General features: G+C 46.9%; 1 protein-coding gene across 3 annotated transcripts in view; it reads left to right on the forward strand.

The window, feature by feature from the left end:
- CACNA1E (calcium voltage-gated channel subunit alpha1 E) overlaps positions 1–19,041 on the forward strand; it is a 310,524-nt gene that overhangs the window by 278,746 nt on the left and 12,737 nt on the right. For all 3 annotated transcript variants that reach the window (XM_047077294.1, XM_047077295.1, XM_047077296.1), the window contains 7 exons: positions 1,146–1,211; positions 5,336–5,427; positions 6,022–6,187; positions 10,332–10,459; positions 15,586–15,682; positions 17,750–17,855; positions 18,720–18,827. In XM_047077294.1, the coding sequence (XP_046933250.1) occupies positions 1,146–1,211; positions 5,336–5,427; positions 6,022–6,187; positions 10,332–10,459; positions 15,586–15,682; positions 17,750–17,855; positions 18,720–18,827 (763 nt within the window). The remainder of the gene's footprint in view (positions 1–1,145; positions 1,212–5,335; positions 5,428–6,021; positions 6,188–10,331; positions 10,460–15,585; positions 15,683–17,749; positions 17,856–18,719; positions 18,828–19,041) is intronic.

Genomic DNA, 19,041 nt, shown 5'->3' on the forward strand with positions numbered 1-19,041 from the left:
TCACACGGCCCCTTGAAAGGCAGCCATTTCCCTTATAGATCCTGGGAGTCAGCACCTCACTGGAGAGGGGATTCTGTAGGCAACTTGGTCGCATTTTAATTTTATCCTTTATTCTAAAGTCTATTCTAAAAGTCTCCCAAGGCTCTTCATTTAGTTAGCTCTGTTGATAAGCCCTGCCCTGCCCCTGCAGTCTGAAAGCCTTCAACTAGTCTCCTGGGAGGCGCATTGCACACACTCAGGATAGAATGGAGACTGCAAGCTGCACGGTCCTCCAGGAAGCTTCCTGAATGGTAAAGGAGAGAGGCTTCCATGTCAGCATGGAGATCACCCCCAAATCATAGAGCCCTCCCTGGCCCCCAAAGGAAATTGCCCTACATCCTCCCCCAGCCAGTTCTCTGTAGGTAGGCAGTTCCCTACCTCACATCTCTTTCACTTGCCCCCTTCACCCCTACAATTGAAATGTTATCATCCCACAGTGGCAGTTAGCTTACATGATATGGAATTTTGTGCCGCATGGCTTCATGGCAGGGTTTTGCAATGGCTAACACTTAAAGGGCTTTTTGGAATTTTGCATGATATGTAATGAAGTGCCAGGAGGCTTAAACATTGGAAAGAGAGTTTCGTCGGAAGATGAAGGGGTCTTCTAGGAACTGACAAACAACTGAGACCCCTAGCTGGCTTCTTTGCTTCCAGATTCTCTATTATGGGCTTGGCATTGAGTGAGGGAGTGGGAAGGGGTAACATAGGTATTTGAGGACCCAGTCTAGGTGCTTTCTGTGTAATTTGCATCACAATTGCCCCGGTTATTAATATTCTGCATGCAAAGTGGGATGAATCTCAAGCCCAGGAAGTTTCCCTAGCTCTCCTTAGAGATCTGGGCCACACTTCTGGGTGAATGAACATTCTTGACAGAAAGTAAATGACAAGTCTGTCTATGGACAATAGCTTACATATTTGTCAGAGGACACGGACATCTGCAGAAGTGTGGCACTCCAAATCAGAATAGCCCCAGGGAATAGGGAGTCCCAGCCTTCCACTAAAATCGGCTTCAGGGCAGGAGTTCTAGTACTGCCTGTAACTGTGGGTGTGGAGCCTGTGAGCTGCCTCCCTTTGAATTCATGGTCCTATCTCTGCTTTCTCTCCAGGCCCTCCCCTACGTCTGCCTTTTGATTGCCATGCTTTTCTTCATCTATGCCATCATCGGGATGCAGGTGAGCCGGTATATTGGGGCCTGGTTGGGGACAGTGACAGATTGTCACTGGCTCACCAGCCTTAGCATCCAAGGCGGAGGGTGCTTCGAACCCCTTTTTGCCTGCCTATGGGCATGCTCCCAAGATCTTATTGCAATGTCACCTTGGGAATTTTACATATGCACGGTTCCCCACTCAGGTTACCAAGGTATTTGCAGTACAGATCTGGTACAGGGGTTTCATCTGAGGTTATCAGATCATGGTGCTGACTTACAAGTAGTGGGACTTCTGTGAACACAACAGTAGGGCTAAAGCAAAAGTGACACCACTGTTCTTAGCCAGAGAGGTCTCGCATAAGACCAAGGAGGAGGTGAGGCTCATGATGATCCATTTCTCAGCATCTCCCATATTTGAGCTAGACCTAAAAGAAGGTCAGATGGTTGTTCCCTCATACACAACAGCACAAAATATATCTGAGTTAAGTCTTGAATGGCTGAGATTTACACCCTAAGACCTACCACTGGGAACAACTCAAAGGGATCCTAGCAGCCTGCCTAATCCTAGGGACACCCAAGGGCCATGTTTCCATCCTGGATATTTATGCAGGTAGCCAGAGGTCCACTGAGCAGAAGATGTCATAAGATCTTCCTAAAGTGACTGTCATTTGTGGCAGGTGGACTCCTACTATAAACAGTCAGTGACACATCCCATGAACATATCCAGTTAGATACACTGGACTGTCTGCTTGTTTCAGGGGGGCTAACTTTCTGACTTGGAGATGTTGAGACTAAACCCTGGCATGGAAATTCAGCCAAGTGGCAGTCTCCTGCAGTCAGGCAGTCTGGCTGCCTTTGGACTGCCAGCTGCCTTCTCAACAGTGCCTGCCATCTGGAGCCACTGCACACATCTCCCATGCTTGCTGTGTCAGCAGCCTTTTGCCAAAGCCTCTCTGAAATGTCTCTTCTTTATGCTCCTCTCTCTTGCATGCACTTCTTAATTTTGTTCATCTCCTAACTGTATTACTGGAGAGATTTTTGTTCTCCCAAAATACAATAGAATGTCAAGTATCAAAAAGCGTGAGACTTGGTTGAGAAGTAGTGAGTTCTCCTTTAATGAAGATATTTCAGGAGAAATGCCATGATGGCGTCAGAGCTGTGCTGTAAGCAGAATCCCTATGGAAATTTACGATCAGCTTGATGATGTCTATTAAGTCCCTTCTAACTCTCAAATATTTGATTCTAGAATTTAAATGTTCTTGAACAGCCAAATGAAACTTAAATTTTTGTCCATGATTAAAATAGCTCTTACTTCCTTTCATCTTCAGTCAAAATAAACTAGAATAACACCATCTCTAGTACTAAACTATTAGCATTATTGCTGATAATGATGATAATGCCGTTTACCAATACTTGAATTCCTGGGTGTGCCAAACACTCTCCAAAATGTTCTAACCCCATTCTTCCTCCCTGTCTGCAGGCACACGCACGATACGTGACTAACGTATTTGAAAGTGATGTGAAAATGTTTATGGGTGGGTTTCATTGTCTCCACTGACGCTTAACATGGTTAAGTAACTTATAACATACTCAAGGTCCCAGTAAGTGGGAGAGCTGAGTTTAATTAAATCTCAGCTCTGTCTGCTGTACAACCCATATTCTTAGTGTACTACATGTTCTCTCTCCTCCCACCAACAAGCAAATACAAGTATTTATTTGACCCGTTGGTGGGAAGTGGGAGCTGTTCAGTCATGAAATTGTGATATTTACAATAACTGTGATGTCTAATATCTTATTTCCCTTAGACTTCTTCCCCCAAAATAGGAGCACTGTTTCCATTACACAGGGACACAAATGGCTTTCCCACTGTGACTTGCCTTTAGAGAGCCATCCTCCTCCTGTTGCATGATAGAAACCCCACACTGTGCACAATGCAGATACGTAGCTTGTGGCTAGAGAAATTGTATCTGGTATAGTCACAACAAAGTAGAGGGATCCATCCAAACAGAAAGACATAAAGGCAGGAGACCAGTATTGGAAAAATAGATAGGAACAGGATGAATCTGTGAGAAGAACCATTATTCTGAACTTTCACAGCCATCTTGGAAGAAGAGAATTTTGCAGAGGAATCTGAAGAGGGAAGGAAGGAGTAACTTGCTGGGTATGGGAAACAGTCCAGGGGCACAGATCATTAGGAGGTGAGGCTTTCCGCCTCAGCTCCTCCACTGACCAGCTCTACAAACTTGGTCAAGTCACCGAACCTCTCTGGGCCTTAACACCCTCACCGGAACCATAGACGAGTTGGATAGATGTCTTCACAGGTCATTTTATGTTCTAAAGTTCTGTGATTCCAAGTGAAAGTAGATTTAAGCTTGTACTTCTGTTAAGCGTTCTGGTGGGTCTCAGTATCTCTTCTTTTTCTTTCATGCTCTTTTGGTGTAGGAAATTTGGTCTGGGACAAGGACTAAGTGAAAAGCTAAAAAATAAAAAATGAATAAATAAATAGAAGGTGGGATTTTAAAAACTGCCTTCACAATAAATATGTATTTATACATTTTTGGCTTGAGAACTATAGTCGATTCAAAACAGCTTCAGTTTCTTTGACTGTTACACACATACCTCATGCAAAATCACAGCATGCCCTCCCACTAGTTGATAGCTGGATAAGGTGTTTGAGAAAATCATAGTGAGGACAATTAATGGTGGTTTCAGGACTGTCAGAGGTAGAAAAAAACATTGGAAGTTGTGTGGATGTGATGTGATAAATTGCAGATGTTGGGCCAAGAGAGTGAAAAGGAGAGAAGGTGATGTGAACACAGGTATAAGGATTTATGACAGTTTCCTCCCGGGGTGCCTGGAACTAAATGTGGTTGTTGGGGATTTTTTCAGTTCTACTGTCTGTCTGTTTGTGGGCCCTCCACCCTCTTATCTTCCTCCTTCCTTTCTTCCCCTGTGCTGCCTACCTTGCCACTTCCGTTCTCCCTGAGAGACAAGTAGTATTTGGGTTTTGAAAAACAGTGTGGAGAACAAATCCCCAAAGCAGGTGTCAGTGGGAGTGACTTGAGTAAAATAGCTGGGGGCAGAGATCGTTCCTCAACTGCACATTCTAAAAACTGTTCGGGGGAAAATGTGTTCCATTTAGCATATATTAGATAAACTGAAGTATGTTAAATATAGTCTGGAAAGTGTCTCAAAGGGCTGGAAAAGTGACCTGTAAGCCTTCAGTTGTACCATCATTGACTTGTAGGAATAGATCCTGATACCTGAAACATGGTTGGGAGGAAAGTCCATGTGGAAGGGTACCCCTCTCATCCGAAGAGACTTAGGGTCTCAGAGTTCAACATTATTCACTGTCTGTGGATAAAGATCTCTGAGTTTTCCCTTCTTTTTTTTCTTTCATGTGAATTTGCATGGTGACCACATTCTGGGCTCAAAGACCGAAAGCAGATTAGCAAATTCATTCTATAGCCAGGTCTGCCCATTCTTTCTCCTTTTCTAAGTATCCAGTTTTTCTGACTTTCTTCATCCTATTGGTCTGGACTTTGCTTTGTGTGCATTCATTGTCATGGACTCTAGATTATAGATGTTTTGACTTTCTGAAATTGGACTCTCTGGATGGAAACATATCCAAGGAAGATAGAGGTGCCCCTCTGTGACCCAAACCACTTGCAAATTCCAGGGCCGCACCTGCCCAAGCTGTCAATCACATGTTCTACAAATACACATATTCCAATCATTACTACCTGAGACAGAAAGACAGGGGTAGCTCCTTCCCTGCACTTCTCTTATGGGGTATGTCTTTGATAGACTGCTTGAGTACCATGGTGACAGGTACCATGGAAATAAAAAGACCAAATTAGGTGTGGGAGGAACTACCTACAGGCAGAATGACTTCAAAAAGATCTTGCCTTCTATGGTCTTTGGTCCTCTCTGCTGCAGAAGAATATAATTACTTGTTCATGTCAGGCCAGGAGCATGGGATCCATCAGCCTATCTGGGTTTGAGTTGTCTGCTTCAGGATTGGACCATTGGGAAAGGCCATGCATATAGATTTGCCAACCCCATTAGATGAGGTGCATCTAATATTCATATGCAGGACACATCACACAGCTCAAGTCATGCTCTTTGTTTTTTGTTTTTCTCTTCAAGGTATTCGGAAACATAAAATTAGATGAGGAGAGTCACATCAACCGACACAACAACTTCCGGAGTTTCTTCGGGTCCCTCATGTTACTCTTCAGGTATCTGGATGCAAACCTCTTATACTGCGGCTCTCTTGTCGAGGGAGACAGAGTTACTCTGCCTCCTCCTCCTATTTGTCTCCTTGTTCTGCGTGTTCTGATCCTATCAGGATGTACAGTAGACTAGAGGCAGGGGTGGGGAGGTCCAGTACCTCTGAAAAAATGCTCTGATGACAAGAGAAAGTTTCCTTGACATCTTTGACTCAGAGGTTAGTTTGTAAATTGCAAGTTCAGAACACGCATGCCAGGACTCTGAGTAGGGAGGGTGGAGACAGTTTCCTGCGGACCAAATTCCATTTAAGGGCCGAAACTCTGGATGGCCAGGTTTATGTGGCCCTAGAGAGTCCCATCACTATCTCTACCACTGTCAGCAGAGACTCCTGAAAAGACAGAGAAGCAGTGGGTGAGGTGACAGAGCCCAAGAGAGACCTCCTGGGCCCTCTTCTCTGGATAGAAAGTACTGGAGGGACACTAACTGGTCACAAAAGGAACCTGCAGAGAAGAGAAAGGGGTGGGTGAGTTGGGGAAGAGGGCCAAGGAGAGGATGAGACACGCAGACCTGATACTACTAACCAAAATCTCTTTTGGGCTCAGGAGTGCCACAGGTGAGGCCTGGCAGGAGATAATGCTGTCGTGCCTCGGGGAGAAAGGCTGTGAGCCCGACACCACTGCGCCATCAGGGCAGAATGAGAATGAGCGCTGTGGCACCGATCTGGCCTATGTTTACTTTGTCTCCTTCATCTTCTTCTGCTCCTTCTTGGTGAGCAAACCCTGTGCTCTTGGCTTGAGATGTGGCCTACTCTACCCTATCCCGCCCCATCCTCCAAGAAACTCTTATTTATTTTGAAAGAGAGAGCAGGGAGGAGCAGAGAGAGAGAGGAGAGAGAATCCCAAGCAGGCTCCACACCATCAAGTACAGAGCCCGATGCGTGGCTCGAACTCATGAACCATGAGATCATGACCTGAGCCGAGATCAAGAGTCGCATGATCAACCAACCGAGCCACCCAGGTCCCCTCCCAAGGAACTTTTAAAGGCCAGGATCCTTAGCCAACTCCTGGGTGGGTGACTTCCCATGGCTGACACTGGACAGTTCTTGCTGCTTCTAGGGAAGGATTACTGTGAGAAGGAACAACAAGTGGAGTGGAGTTTAGGGAATAGAGTATTGAGCTTCATGTTGAATCTGTTGTGACCTGGAGTAAATCTGTCTTCTCTATACTTCAGGTATAGTATCTTACAGGGAGGACTAAGAATATCTTATCTCTCTTTTGGAGACTTTCAAAAGAGAAAAGGTACCTTGGAAGTACAAAGTGGTAGCATTAATGAGGTAGAGTGATGACAATATACGATGTAATAGATGTGATCTCTCTTCTGTCATTTTGTTTGATGACAGTTGGCCAGCTTGAGAGGCATGAAAGGGAATGGACTGTTTTGGGCATTAGTAAATATTAAGTGATATAGGTGAAGCATACCCACTTTGAAAATGGTGAGAAGCCCTAGATGGCCTTCTTAATTCTTTTTGGAAGAAAGCATGAGTTAGCACACCAGCATCCAGACATCCCTGCCCTGCACAGTCATGGACAAGGTGCTACCAGATAGGTTAAAGGGTCGGTCTGATGTTTCTGGCCACCCTGACACCCCTCAGCTTGGCTTCGCTGCTAATGTCACTCGCTGAACAAGTCTAAAACTAAGGCAATACCACTGAAAAGTGGTTAATTTCACAGCCGTGCAGCAAGTGAATTATCTCATGGCCAAGCGTTTCTACTTCCCTAAAGTGATCATGAGGAGATTTGCCACATGTCTAGCTCTCTGGTGTGGAAAAGCAGCTTGCAGGCAGACTTTGGAGGGTGGTCAGCAGGTTAACGTAGCAGAGAGTGAGCCAGCAAGAGACTTGGGTAGCCTGCCTTGTGTCTTGGCTTTGTTGCTGTTCTAGAATGGCCAAGACACTTTCCCTTTTGTAGCTTCTGTAAATGGGAGGGAAAATGAGTCGATATAAGGGTATTATTTTCATGGTGAGCGGGGATTTGTTTGAATACACTCTCTTCTTGGGGGTGTGAAAGGTTTTCAATGAAAAAGAACACAAAACAGTGTCTTAGAGGCCCTGGGGAGAAACTGTGAGTGGGTTATAGTCACTCTGTCGGCTGGAGTCCAAGGGAGAAAGGCATACGGGGGTATGAGTGCTTGTTGACGGGGCTGCTGTAAGGGGTGATACGGAGCAGGTAGAAGGGCATGTGGACAGCTCAGCTTTATCCTACATGGTGTAAGTGTTTAATAATAAATATTTAAAAGAAACCAAGATATAACTGGAAAATTAATTAGAGACTATAAAGGTACTCAGAATTTTGAGATGGAGGGTGCTGCATAATTCACATTAATGTTATTTTTAAAGAGGCTATATTCAGGATGAGATGATCTGCTTTCAAATCTCAGCCCTGCATGAGACCGACTTTGTGACCTGGGGCAAGTCACACAGCTTCTTAACTCAAACCAACCACTCTAGACTTACTGATCTGCTGTGATGAGCCAGGCTGTGTGCTTGGAGGTGAGAATACAAATGTGTCCTTGGAGACACATGTGCCCTCGAAGGGCTGATGATAATTAAGCCTGCCTCACAAGGTGAGAGGAGCATTAAAGCAAATAATAGGTGTGAGTGTGCACACCACGCTATAAAAGACTATACAAATATGAAGCGAGGATAATACTGTTTTATTAACATTAATAATAAGTACCTTGAAAGGAGTGTAAAACAAACGTGTGGTTATGTGGAAACCCCTTTAGAACCCAAGCAGTGATTGAATATATGTATTCACGGCGGCTCCAATCTCAGTGACAGAAAGAAAGGCCCAGCCCATGATTAGGTTCAGGTTTCATGAGACAGAACTCCCTGAATAACAGTGACTTAACCAAAAGAGATGTTTGTTTCTCTTGCACACCAGTGAAGTCTGGAGGAAGGCAGTACAGGCTTGTTTCGGTCGTTCCACAGAGTGGTGAGCACCCCAGACATCACCTCCGGGGGCTACACGGCTAGGCATCCGCTTGTATTCTAGGCAGTGGGACAGAGGAAAACAGGAAGGCAAGCAGGAATGAGACTGGTTGTTAGGAAACAGCCAGCAGTCTGTCTGTATTGCGGAGAAGACTCCAACCACGTCCTGTCTCCAGACTTTCTCCTTATCTTATATGCCGTCTGCATATCTGGCACCTCCATCCACCTGGCCATTTTGCCTGGGAATCAACAGAGATCCAATCCTCTTGTCCCCTCAGGCAGTTCTGTCTCTCAGGCAGGACTCCTTCACTCGTGAAAGACAGGACACGAGGCTACATCTGGCCTAAGCAAAAAGGGATTTTACAGGCATATGTAAATGAAGAGTCTTGGGGCAGGAGAGGCATTAGCAGGCTTGATCTGGCCCTCAGATGACATCACCAGGACCAAGTTTCTTTATTTATGGATCTCTTCCTCCAGGCTCCTCCCTGTGAGCTCTTTTCCAAACACCCCCAGCCTCTGGCTCCAAGATGGCTGTAGCAGCAGCTCTAGACCCCAGTCCTCACACATTCAAGACTCACAGGGAAGAACAAGTCTATTGCCCAGAAGGTTCAATACCATTTTATTGGCCTTGATTGGATCACCAATCACTGTGGCCCAGGAAAATGGGGTTCAGTGACTGATTGAGACCTGGGTCATAGGTGGTACCCCACTGAACCATATTAACTGGGTATGGGGGGAGGGTGGTCCTCAAGAGACCAGATATATAGTAAATGAGTTCTAGGCAGCCAAGAAACAATAAAACAGTGCTATTCAGGTGGTCTAGTTCTGTCAATACCATGTCCTTCGATTCTCCTATCTATACTACTCTCCTGCTACTGCCTTGGTTCAGAAGCACCACAAAACTCTCCCCTGCTTCCAGGGGCTCCTTCTGGATAAAATATATCTAGGTCTTTATCCTAGTTCAAACCCCTTTAGTGGATTCTGTTGCCTACTGCAAAATTGAGACCAGAAATGGGGGGAACTATAGCCCGTGGATCATATCTGGCTTGCCACCTCTTCCTGTATGGCCCATGAGCTAGTGGTTTTTACATTCTTAAATGGTTAAGGAAAAAATAAAAGATGGATAATATTTCATGAACTGGAAATGATACGAAATTCACATTCATACCCCTTTCTGGTCCCGTTGTAACCTGTCTGTGTATGCTTCTTAAATGGCTCATAAAAAATTTTACACCTTTTGTGTGTTCCTCATACATCACAGTCTGTGCTAAATACTAAGTCTTTAAGAATATTCAAGGAACAGGTGAAGGTCTGCTCTGTTTTAAGCAATGTGCTAGGCATAGGAATGTATCTCTGGACAAAACTTTCTTACTTCCCATCCTTAGCACCTGGATCTCTGCAGCACAGTGGGTGCACAATAAATGCTGTGCAAATGTTGTGCAAATAAGTGAGACAACAGGGTCTTGGAAGCCACTTCAGGGCGTGAGCGGCTTCCAGGTCTTCACACAGTAAGCTACGCAGTCAGCTCTAAGACATCTTACCAGTTCTGTTGGCTCCTTTTGTGGAGCAGGGTTTGGGGTGGGGGAGGCTAGAAGGGAGGATTGGTGTCAGGCCTTGACTTCGAGAATGTTGTCGCTCTTACTGCTCCCTCTGCTGCAATAACAAATTAATTGAACAGATAATGAAGTGACTCTTTTTGTGGGGTTCTTTCCAAATATAAAGTGGCATTGAAGAGTGAAATAATACACAGTGAAATGTGTGGAAATTCTGATGAAAACATGTGGCATTCAACAAGATGAATAGGGCTTTAGTTAGGAACTTCGGCCTCACACACTTTTGAATTCTTTATTGGCCTTGAAACCTGTTTTACTGTGTTAGGTTTGTTTGCACTACCTAACTCCTCTTCTCCCCCATGCTCTCCAGATGCTCAACCTGTTTGTGGCCGTCATCATGGACAACTTTGAGTACCTGACTCGGGACTCATCCATCCTAGGGCCTCACCACTTGGACGAGTTTGTCCGCGTCTGGGCAGAATATGACAGAGCTGCATGGTGCGTAGGCCTCTCGACCATCCCAGTGGGGCCCATATCAAGGGCCTGTGGGGTTCCCAAGGAAGGGGTTGGAACCAGAGCCACCTAAGGGTCTGCCTGTTACAGAAGGAGAGGAGATTCCTCTCAGTCCTGGCCTGGGGAAGAGCTCAGGCCCTCAGATTGGCTCTGGTATCCAGACAGCCAACAAAAACATAGCTTCTTTATCTTCCTTTTCCCTCTCATTCCTTCTGTGACAGGCCTTCCTTTTCTTTGCCAATCTCATCACACAGTCTGCACCTCAGAGTGCTTGGTTTCAATCACCAGAGGGGCTTCCAGTAATCTTTTTCTTTTTCTTCCCTACCAGTGGTTAGTGGACTCCTTTGAGTCATTGGGGTGGGGAGAGGGGTGAGTTGACAGGGGTCTTCTGGGCCAGAACATCTGGCCATCACAGTAAGTGACATTAGCATTTTATCTCACTCATCCCTCTCGAAAGACATGGTTTGAGATTGACTAAAATTATGTAGAAAACTGAGCAGGCTGTTCTTCCAACTGATCCCCTAAACACTTAAGGATTTTTATATACAGAATTGAATTAAATGGCAGGAATTTGCATGAATAACCTCCCCCGATTTCTTTCACCGTCCAGTATTTCTCAGATGATGTGCCTCCTGGGCTTCCGAGCAGGGGTTGGCAAACTTCAGCTTCAAGGCTAAACATGGTCCACTGCCTGTTTGTGTGAGTAAAGCTTATTAGAACACAGCCATCCACTCATTTATGTATAGTCTGTGGCAGTTTTCACACCATAAGGAAGAGTTGTGTAGTTGTGACAAAGACAGTGTGACCCTCAAAATACAAAGCATTACGTGATCCTTTACCAAATAAGTTTGCCGATCCCTGCTTTAGAGGACAGAAACAGCATTTTGGCCCCTCACGGTTGAGGACAGGGTGACTGTTCTATAAGCACTTCCTTCACAGGAACTTTTCTGTCCCATGTCATTTTAGTTCTAGGATCTTATCTCACCAATCTACCCATTCTGGTCCCCCTCTGAAAATACTACAAGAAATGCCATCCTTCACAGGAATGGCCCACGTTGCTTCCACCTGGAGCCCCTTCATAATCTGAGACTCATCCTAAAATCTTCCCTCCTGTGAGGCTGTTGAACTTGGGTCAAATGTCAGAAGAGTGAATCAGAATTCCTCTTCCCCTCAGTAATTATTAATGACTTAGGGCACAGAGTTCTCTAAATCCATTCCTATTACGATGGCTGAGCAACAGCTTTTCCTCTCTGGATCTACTTTCTGGTAGATGGGCTGCTTAGAAAGCCATGGGTGCTGTGCTAGAGGGAATGTAGCCAGGGCTTGCATCAAATCAGCCCTGTGGCCTTGGACAAGTCACTTAACTACTCTGAGCTTCCTCATCTGTAAATGGTGTTGATACCTGCCTGCTTTGAAGGGTGGTAGTAGGATGATATGAAATCATGTATGTAACTGTTGTTATAACTGACAATAACTATACAGGAAAACAACCAGAAACTATGGAAAATTGGTTTGGAAAGCATGGATGGCCATGGGATTGGGAGCCTGAGAAGGGATGTCTTCACTCAACCTGAGAGGAGAACTGCTAGCAGAGAAGTTCATTGCTCACCTGGCCTCACTCAGGTGTCTTTAGCTCTCTGAAACCACAGCTTCCTGTGCTTTCATATTATCTTGGGACCCAAATACTATGTGCATTAAATGTGTTCCTCCCGACTCATTCTAGCTGCTGGGAAGAAATGATTCCATGAGGACTAAAACAAACAAACAAACAAAAAAAAAAAAAAAAAAACATGAGACTCAGATATAGGAGCTGTGAGAGAGCAAAAATAGAATGGAGAATCTCTTCTGCTTTGAAATTCACAGCGTCATGTTCTGGTTAGAGTTTCATTGGCCTTCTTTTTGAGATGCAGGGGAAAGAACTAACAGGGATAACGTGAGCCAACGTGTTCAAAAAGAAGACTCATACAGGATGCAGGGAACACCAGCCTATAGGCAGTACCAACCCACCCGCATCCCAATCTCAGTAAGAAACAAAGAGCAAATGGTTAAATGAACTTCCTCTCAAGAATCAAGAGACTTGAAGTATCGATGAGCTGTTATTTAGAAAAAGAGGAGGAATTAACACCAAAATCAAAAAAAGGCTGGAAAGAGTAAAGCTGGGCAAAGCCTCACGTGGCAGCTGGCAAGGACTGGATGCTCAGAGGTGGACATGTGTGTTTATAATTTCCATTGGAAACCGTGGTCCATACTGGGATGTTGCTTCCTTGTTCTGGGCTCTGAAAGAGCAGATGCTTTAGCTGCTGAAAAGGAATCAGTTGTTGATTCTGTCCTTCTCACGGAAAGCCAGGACTCTCTAGCAGGCCCTTGTGAAAGAAGGTTGGTGAGATAGGTCACCTTGTTCCTGGAATTCTGGCTGGATCTGACCAGGCTGCCTGTGGGCTGGCCGGCAGGAGCAGAGCCGGAAGGAGAGTGTCCACGGCTCCCTCCCAGGCTGCTCTCCCAGCACAGATCCAGGCGGGCTCCCACCGAGAGAGCAGAGCTCGCCCAAGCTGAACTCAGGAACAATCTGCCACCAAGAGAAGCAAAGCCCTTTGCAAATTCCCTTGTGCCAACTGAGCTCCTTGCTAATTAGCCTAATGGGAAATTTGTCTCTCACAGTCTGCGGAAAGATGCTGACTTCCCACTGCCCCTGACAAGCGGGTCTGAGTAACTGACTGTAATCAATGTCTGCGAAAAGCAAACAGTTGGGCAGTCCACTTCACGGCAGCCTGGCATCTGCTCTTGACAGCTGTCAGAGGCATTTGTGTGAACTCTCAGGCTGTGCTCTTCAAGGACTGGCTCGAGCCAGAGTCCATTTTCTGCATCTGACGAAGTGTGGGCCAGATAGGTGTCTCGGGGTGTTCTTGGTCATGCAGCAGCCCCTCTGGGCACTGGACAGGTTCTGATTTCCTTAGAAAATTGGGGGCGGTACAGTTCAGCAAGGTGATGGTTCTCTGAGGCTCACTGCTCTCAGTCTCTCCTGGTTGGGTTTTACCAGGCCGGAGGGAAAAAGCTGCTCTCCGTCTTCCAGCCCTCAACATCATGGCTAAACTGTCCTGTCTTCCCCACCCTTCTCTGAGTGTCCTATTAACCCACCTGTGCTTCCTTTACAGCGGCAGGATCCCGTATAAGGATATGTACAAATTAGTGCGGGTGATCTCGCCGCCTCTGGGCCTGGGAGAGAACTGCCCCTACAGGGTGGCTTGCAAGGTTTGCCTCCCAGTCCCCAGCCATGACCGGCGGTGGGGTGCCACTTCGAACCCACCTCTCCGTTCTGCTCCACCACCGCTGCGCCACATGAGGGAACCTTCATGTTGCTTTCCTTTGAGTTTAAAGAGGTCCAAACACTCCCAGAACCAGCAGCTGTTACAGAAGGAAGAAGGGCACATTTTGGGGGGAAGGCAGAAAAAAGGACTTGATATGGAAGGCTGATTTGACCTCTCTCACTTTTCTGCACATGCACACACTCAGTCATGTGTACGCACACACAAACACACACACACACACACTCTGTCTCTCTCCCTCTCCCCACTCCATCTTAATCTGTAGATTTCACCAGAAGGACCTCCCCGTCCTCCAGAGAATGCAGACGTCTTCACTGGAGAACAGAGAACCTCCTTTTGGTGAAAAGCAGCAGCATCCTCCCATGTGCAATGTAGCAAAATGTGACTCTAGTTGTCCCTACCTCCGCCCATTCTCCAGCCCCTGGATAGTTTGGTCAGAAAGGATTGTAAAAGCCTGAGGACAGAAAGGAGGGGAGAAACCATAATGAATCAGGGCAGGAGGTGAGAGTGGTAAGAGAGGGTAGACTTGGGGTGTGTAGAAGAATGCAGTAGCTCAGGGGGTCTGCGAAGGTCTCGGTAGGGCAGCGGAGGCTCCCGAGCAGATTTCTTGCCTTAGGGGTCTTATGTGTAGCGTTGAGGGGATCGAGGGGGCCTGTCATAACTGCGACATCACTGCTTGTTTGTGAGACCAAGGACATTGCTCAGGGGCACACAGGACCCCCTCTTCAACTCTGCCAGACCCTGGGAACTGGAACAGGAGCGGCTCTGCCAAGCCACCGTCCGAGGCCAAACCCGCTAGCTAAGGAAGCATCTCCTGGTGCCGCAGGAGAGAAGGGTGGGCTCTCTGGGCGTAGCTCAGTCCGGCAGCTGGCAGAAGACTTAGGCCCAGGAAGATGTCAGCCGGGACAATGGGAAGGAGCTGGCGTGGGGTGGTGACACAGTGATTCCTGTACTCAGGAGGCCAAACAGCTGCCTCTGCTGAGACTCTTTAAACTCCGCCCCGGTGAAACCTGCAGCCGCATGTGGGGAGAGCCGGGAGGGCAGCATGGCATGCGAGATGCTCTTCCTCCTCCTGGTTTGGTCTCTTCTGTCCCCAGCATGCCATCGCCCTGGGGCATGCCCGGAGTAGAGAGCACTCTTCCCCGCAGAGCCAGGTGGAAGCAACCGGCCGGCTCCGAAAAGTAGCGCGCCACTTTCAGTGCAAGTTGCCGCCTCCTTTCGCACACACACCACAGAGGGGGATACACGATGTTCCGCCTGTGGGTTCAGAGGAGGAGAAGGGCCTGACATGCAGGTCGGGGCCCCGTCCCAGCCGGGGCCAGAAATCCTAACCCGTGGCTGGAGCACCGTCTATCCGTTTTATACCGCTCGCACACAGCCCTGGGAATTGAAAACAGGCTTGTGTTGTATGGAGGATGGATAGAGTGAGTAGCGAAGTAGGTAACAATCGACCACGAGGAGAAAACGCGTCCCCATGACTACGCAGCAGAGTCAGGGGGACCAGAGGTTGCCACCAACGTTCCCGGGTCTGTGTGGGGCGTGATATAAATCCGCACCAGGATGGAGTCCCGTGTATGATTTGCCTCGATTAACAGGTTTCCTATTCTTTTTCTGTTTGTCCATTTTGTTTTGTTTCTCTTCTCCTGTTCTCTGTATTATTTTGTTTGTTTTGTTTTGGCTCTCTGGGAATGCCTGTTCTCCTTTCCTCCTGGTCTGCATCCTTCTCCTCACTTCCTTCCCTGCCCTGCCCACCCACCCCGTCTCCACTTACCACCCCTCCATGAGCAGTGGCCGCATCCATTACACTGAGATGTATGAAATGCTGACTCTCATGTCACCACCGCTAGGCCTCGGCAAGAGATGTCCCTCCAAAGTGGCATATAAGGTAGACCATCCCTTCCTTTGTTCTGGGCTAGAGACCAACAGGAGGGAGGCCAGAACATGGGGAGGAAGCTGGGCCGGGGAGGCGGAGGAGGGAACCAAGGGGAAAAGGAATGATGAGGTCAAAGGGCAAGGAAGGTTCCTGGAAGTATGGAGTCCCGAAACAATATGAGGAATGATTGGCAAGAGTCTTCACCGTGGGGCTTGTTATGTGTTCTTCTGCGTGTCTCCAAGCGTGTGGCTTCTTGTGAGCAGATGACTAGAAAGGAAGTGTTAAGTAGCGTGTTTGCTCAGAGGAGGCAGAGTGGTGGCCTGCAGGATAGCATATATGGGCAAGAAGGAAGCGAACAGCAAAACTGCTATCAGAGCCTAGAAAAAACCTCCAATCAGATAAGCTGAGGAAATGATGCAGAAATTTGTCTAAACATGGTTCAAATTTTTAGGAGAGAGGCAAACCCTTAATGAATGTCTTCTTCTTTGATATAGGAAGGAACTGTGGCATGGTTCCTTCTAGGTATTAGAAAAAAAAGAAGAACGCGACTTCTAGGATACATGATGAAGGATCCAGGCCCCTTCCCCCACCAGCCCAGCTGCCCGGTTCTCTTGTCAGTACAAGGGAAAAGGTCACATTGGGCACAAGTTGTACTCAGCATTAGATTTGCATTATTGGCATGACTGATTTGGGGGCTGGCCCTGGAGTTATGGGTGGATTCCCCATGGCTTGCTCAGAACAGCAGCATACATTGGAAGTCACCCGCCATTAGGGTACTCAGAGCTTTGGGGCCTGATTTTTTTTTCTCCACCCATTAGTAATAGTTACTGTTTGGTGTTTAGACTGACCCAGAACTCTGGAGCTCTTTCATCTAGGAATATACCACAGCAATGTGGCCACTTCTCTAGAAGCTTAAGGAAGTGGGAGAGAGATGGAACTCAGATACAAACAAGAAACTGACTTTACACTCTAAGACACCATGTCTGTAGAATCACATTAGGCCAGATGTTCCACTGGAGCATTAGAGATCCTGCCTTGGGAAGAGACATGTCCCTCCCTGCTAGGCTGGTGGTTCTGCCAGAGGACCTGCTGCTGCTGCTGCCTCCAACTTGTACAGCTCCAGAGAGCATCTCCTTGGAACAGGGCCCTTGAGGGCCCAGTACATGGCTCTTCATGTGCAGCTTATGGGCTGGCATCCTTTTTGCTCATGATGGCCACATCCCAAAGTACCAGGTGGTAGAATGTGGCCTTGAGTTTTTTGAATGTCGGGGATGAAGCTTGGCGGGTTGAAGGGGCGTGGGGACTGGAGGAAAAGTTAAAGGATTCCAAAAGCAATATACTCTCTGGAAAGTGGATTTGGCCATTTCAGTTTGATCCCTTCTTTTGGGTGAGGGGAACAAGGCCTGCCCACTCTGCTCCTGCCTTGGTCACCCTTCTCTCATTCTCTCTCCTCTGCTGTTCCCAGCTTTCTTCCCCTGTACCCTGTTTGCACTCTCCTCCTCTTCCATCCTGCTCCACCTCATCCACCTTTGGATAAGTTGGACTTATGCATGTTCAATCACGTGCTGGCAAATTTCACCTTTTAAAGACTCAAAAAGGGGGGCATCAGGATGCATATTTCAACAGATAAGCAAAGCAAAATCTCTCCCATCACTACCTTTCCATGTGAGTTTTGGGGGTATCCATGGGACAAGGGGAAAGAGAGAGCAGCCTTGCATCAGGGAATGGAGCCACCTCCCAGAGCTGACTCCTTTCTCTGAGCCACTTCTTTTAGAAATCACTTTCCATCCCTATTAAAGACATTCTTAGGACCATGGAGGAGTCCTCAAGAATGATTAGTCCTCCTTCTTTTGGAATTTGGCAACATTCTCTAGTGGGGGGGGGGGGTGGGGAACTAAACTAAACAGCAGCAAATGAGCCATAAGTGAGAAGCAGGGAGAGGAGGTGGGACCGGGGATGGGGAATCCTTGCCCTTCTTTTTTGTCTCAGCATTGACCTCCACACTTTTCTTCTCTTCTCACCAAGGTTTCTTTCGATATTTTTTTCCCTCCTGCTCTTTCTTTTCTCTCTTTCGCACAGAGGTTGGTCCTGATGAATATGCCAGTAGCTGAGGACATGACAGTCCACTTCACCTCCACACTCATGGCTCTGATACGGACAGCACTGGACATCAAAATCGCCAAAGGTAAGCCAGGAAAGGAAAATGGGACTCTGGAACGACTCACCCAAGGTGGCATGGGACAGAGCTGTTTGAACATTGCATCCATCTGACAATGTCATGATCTGAAAATCAACTATCAGGGTCCTAGTTTCACCTCTGACCCAATCACTATAATGCCTGCCATTTCTTCCTGGAAAATAAATGACTGGTCTGACAATCTCTAAGCCTCCTTTCAGCTTTACCAGGATGTGGTCTTCAGTGGATGGCACATAGTAGGCATCTTAGAAATACTTGTTTATTGAACAAATGAGTTTTAATTTTGTTCTTTTTGTTTCTTATGTGGTATCTCTAATGCTCTGGAAGGTTTGTGGCAGATACCATCAGGGCCGTTCTTTGCTCTTCTTGATTTCCGGTTCAGTGATTTAGGAGAAAAAAGGTTTATTACTTCCAGATGGGCATCCAGCCTTCCTGCTCTTGCCTGATCCAAATCCTTCTTAAAATCAGGTCACTCAGACTATGGAGTCATAGTTGCCGGAAGAATTGATGTATGTATAATGAGTCAGGGGAGGCTCCGTGTGGCTCTTTTCATCTTTCCCTCTGATATATTAAGCACGTGGGAGGTATTTCAAATGAATGAGGAAGCTGATCTTGGTGTTGGGGCCTCAGATCTTGTGGCAGGATATCCCTGAGTCACTAAAAATGGGAGCCAAAATGTGTTCTGCTTCTTCAGCAGAAAGACATGGTATTACAAGATCCACTGTCACGAAGTGCCAAGATCTCCTCTGAGACTATGAGGTGCCATGCTGATTCAGCTCCTCCCCCCACCTGCTCCCTGGGTACTGGTTATTTGTATGTCTTTCTTATTTATTGACGTTTATTTTATTCTAGGTGGTGCAGACAGACAGCAGCTAGACTCAGAACTACAAAAGGAGACCCTGGCCATCTGGCCTCACCTATCCCAGAAGATGCTAGATCTGCTCGTGCCCATGCCCAAAGGTGTGGGTCTCCTCCTGGGTATCGTTGTCACTTTGAGCTCAGCATACCAAGGCCACATCTTTTAGAACACTGAGGGATCAAGGAGATAAGGGAAGGTTGCTCTTTTATTCTTAGGAAACCCAAATCTCCCACTCCTTAATCCCTTTGGCATGAATTGAAAACATTTTCTCAAGATAGGTCACTGTAGTCGTGGGTGAAACTTCTTGGGTGCACA

Source organism: Lynx rufus, unplaced genomic scaffold (genome assembly GCF_022079265.1).
Source record: "Lynx rufus isolate CCGP_SWC_20201006 ecotype Redwood Valley unplaced genomic scaffold, mLynRuf1.p SCAF_15, whole genome shotgun sequence".
NCBI lineage: Eukaryota > Metazoa > Chordata > Mammalia > Carnivora > Felidae > Lynx > Lynx rufus.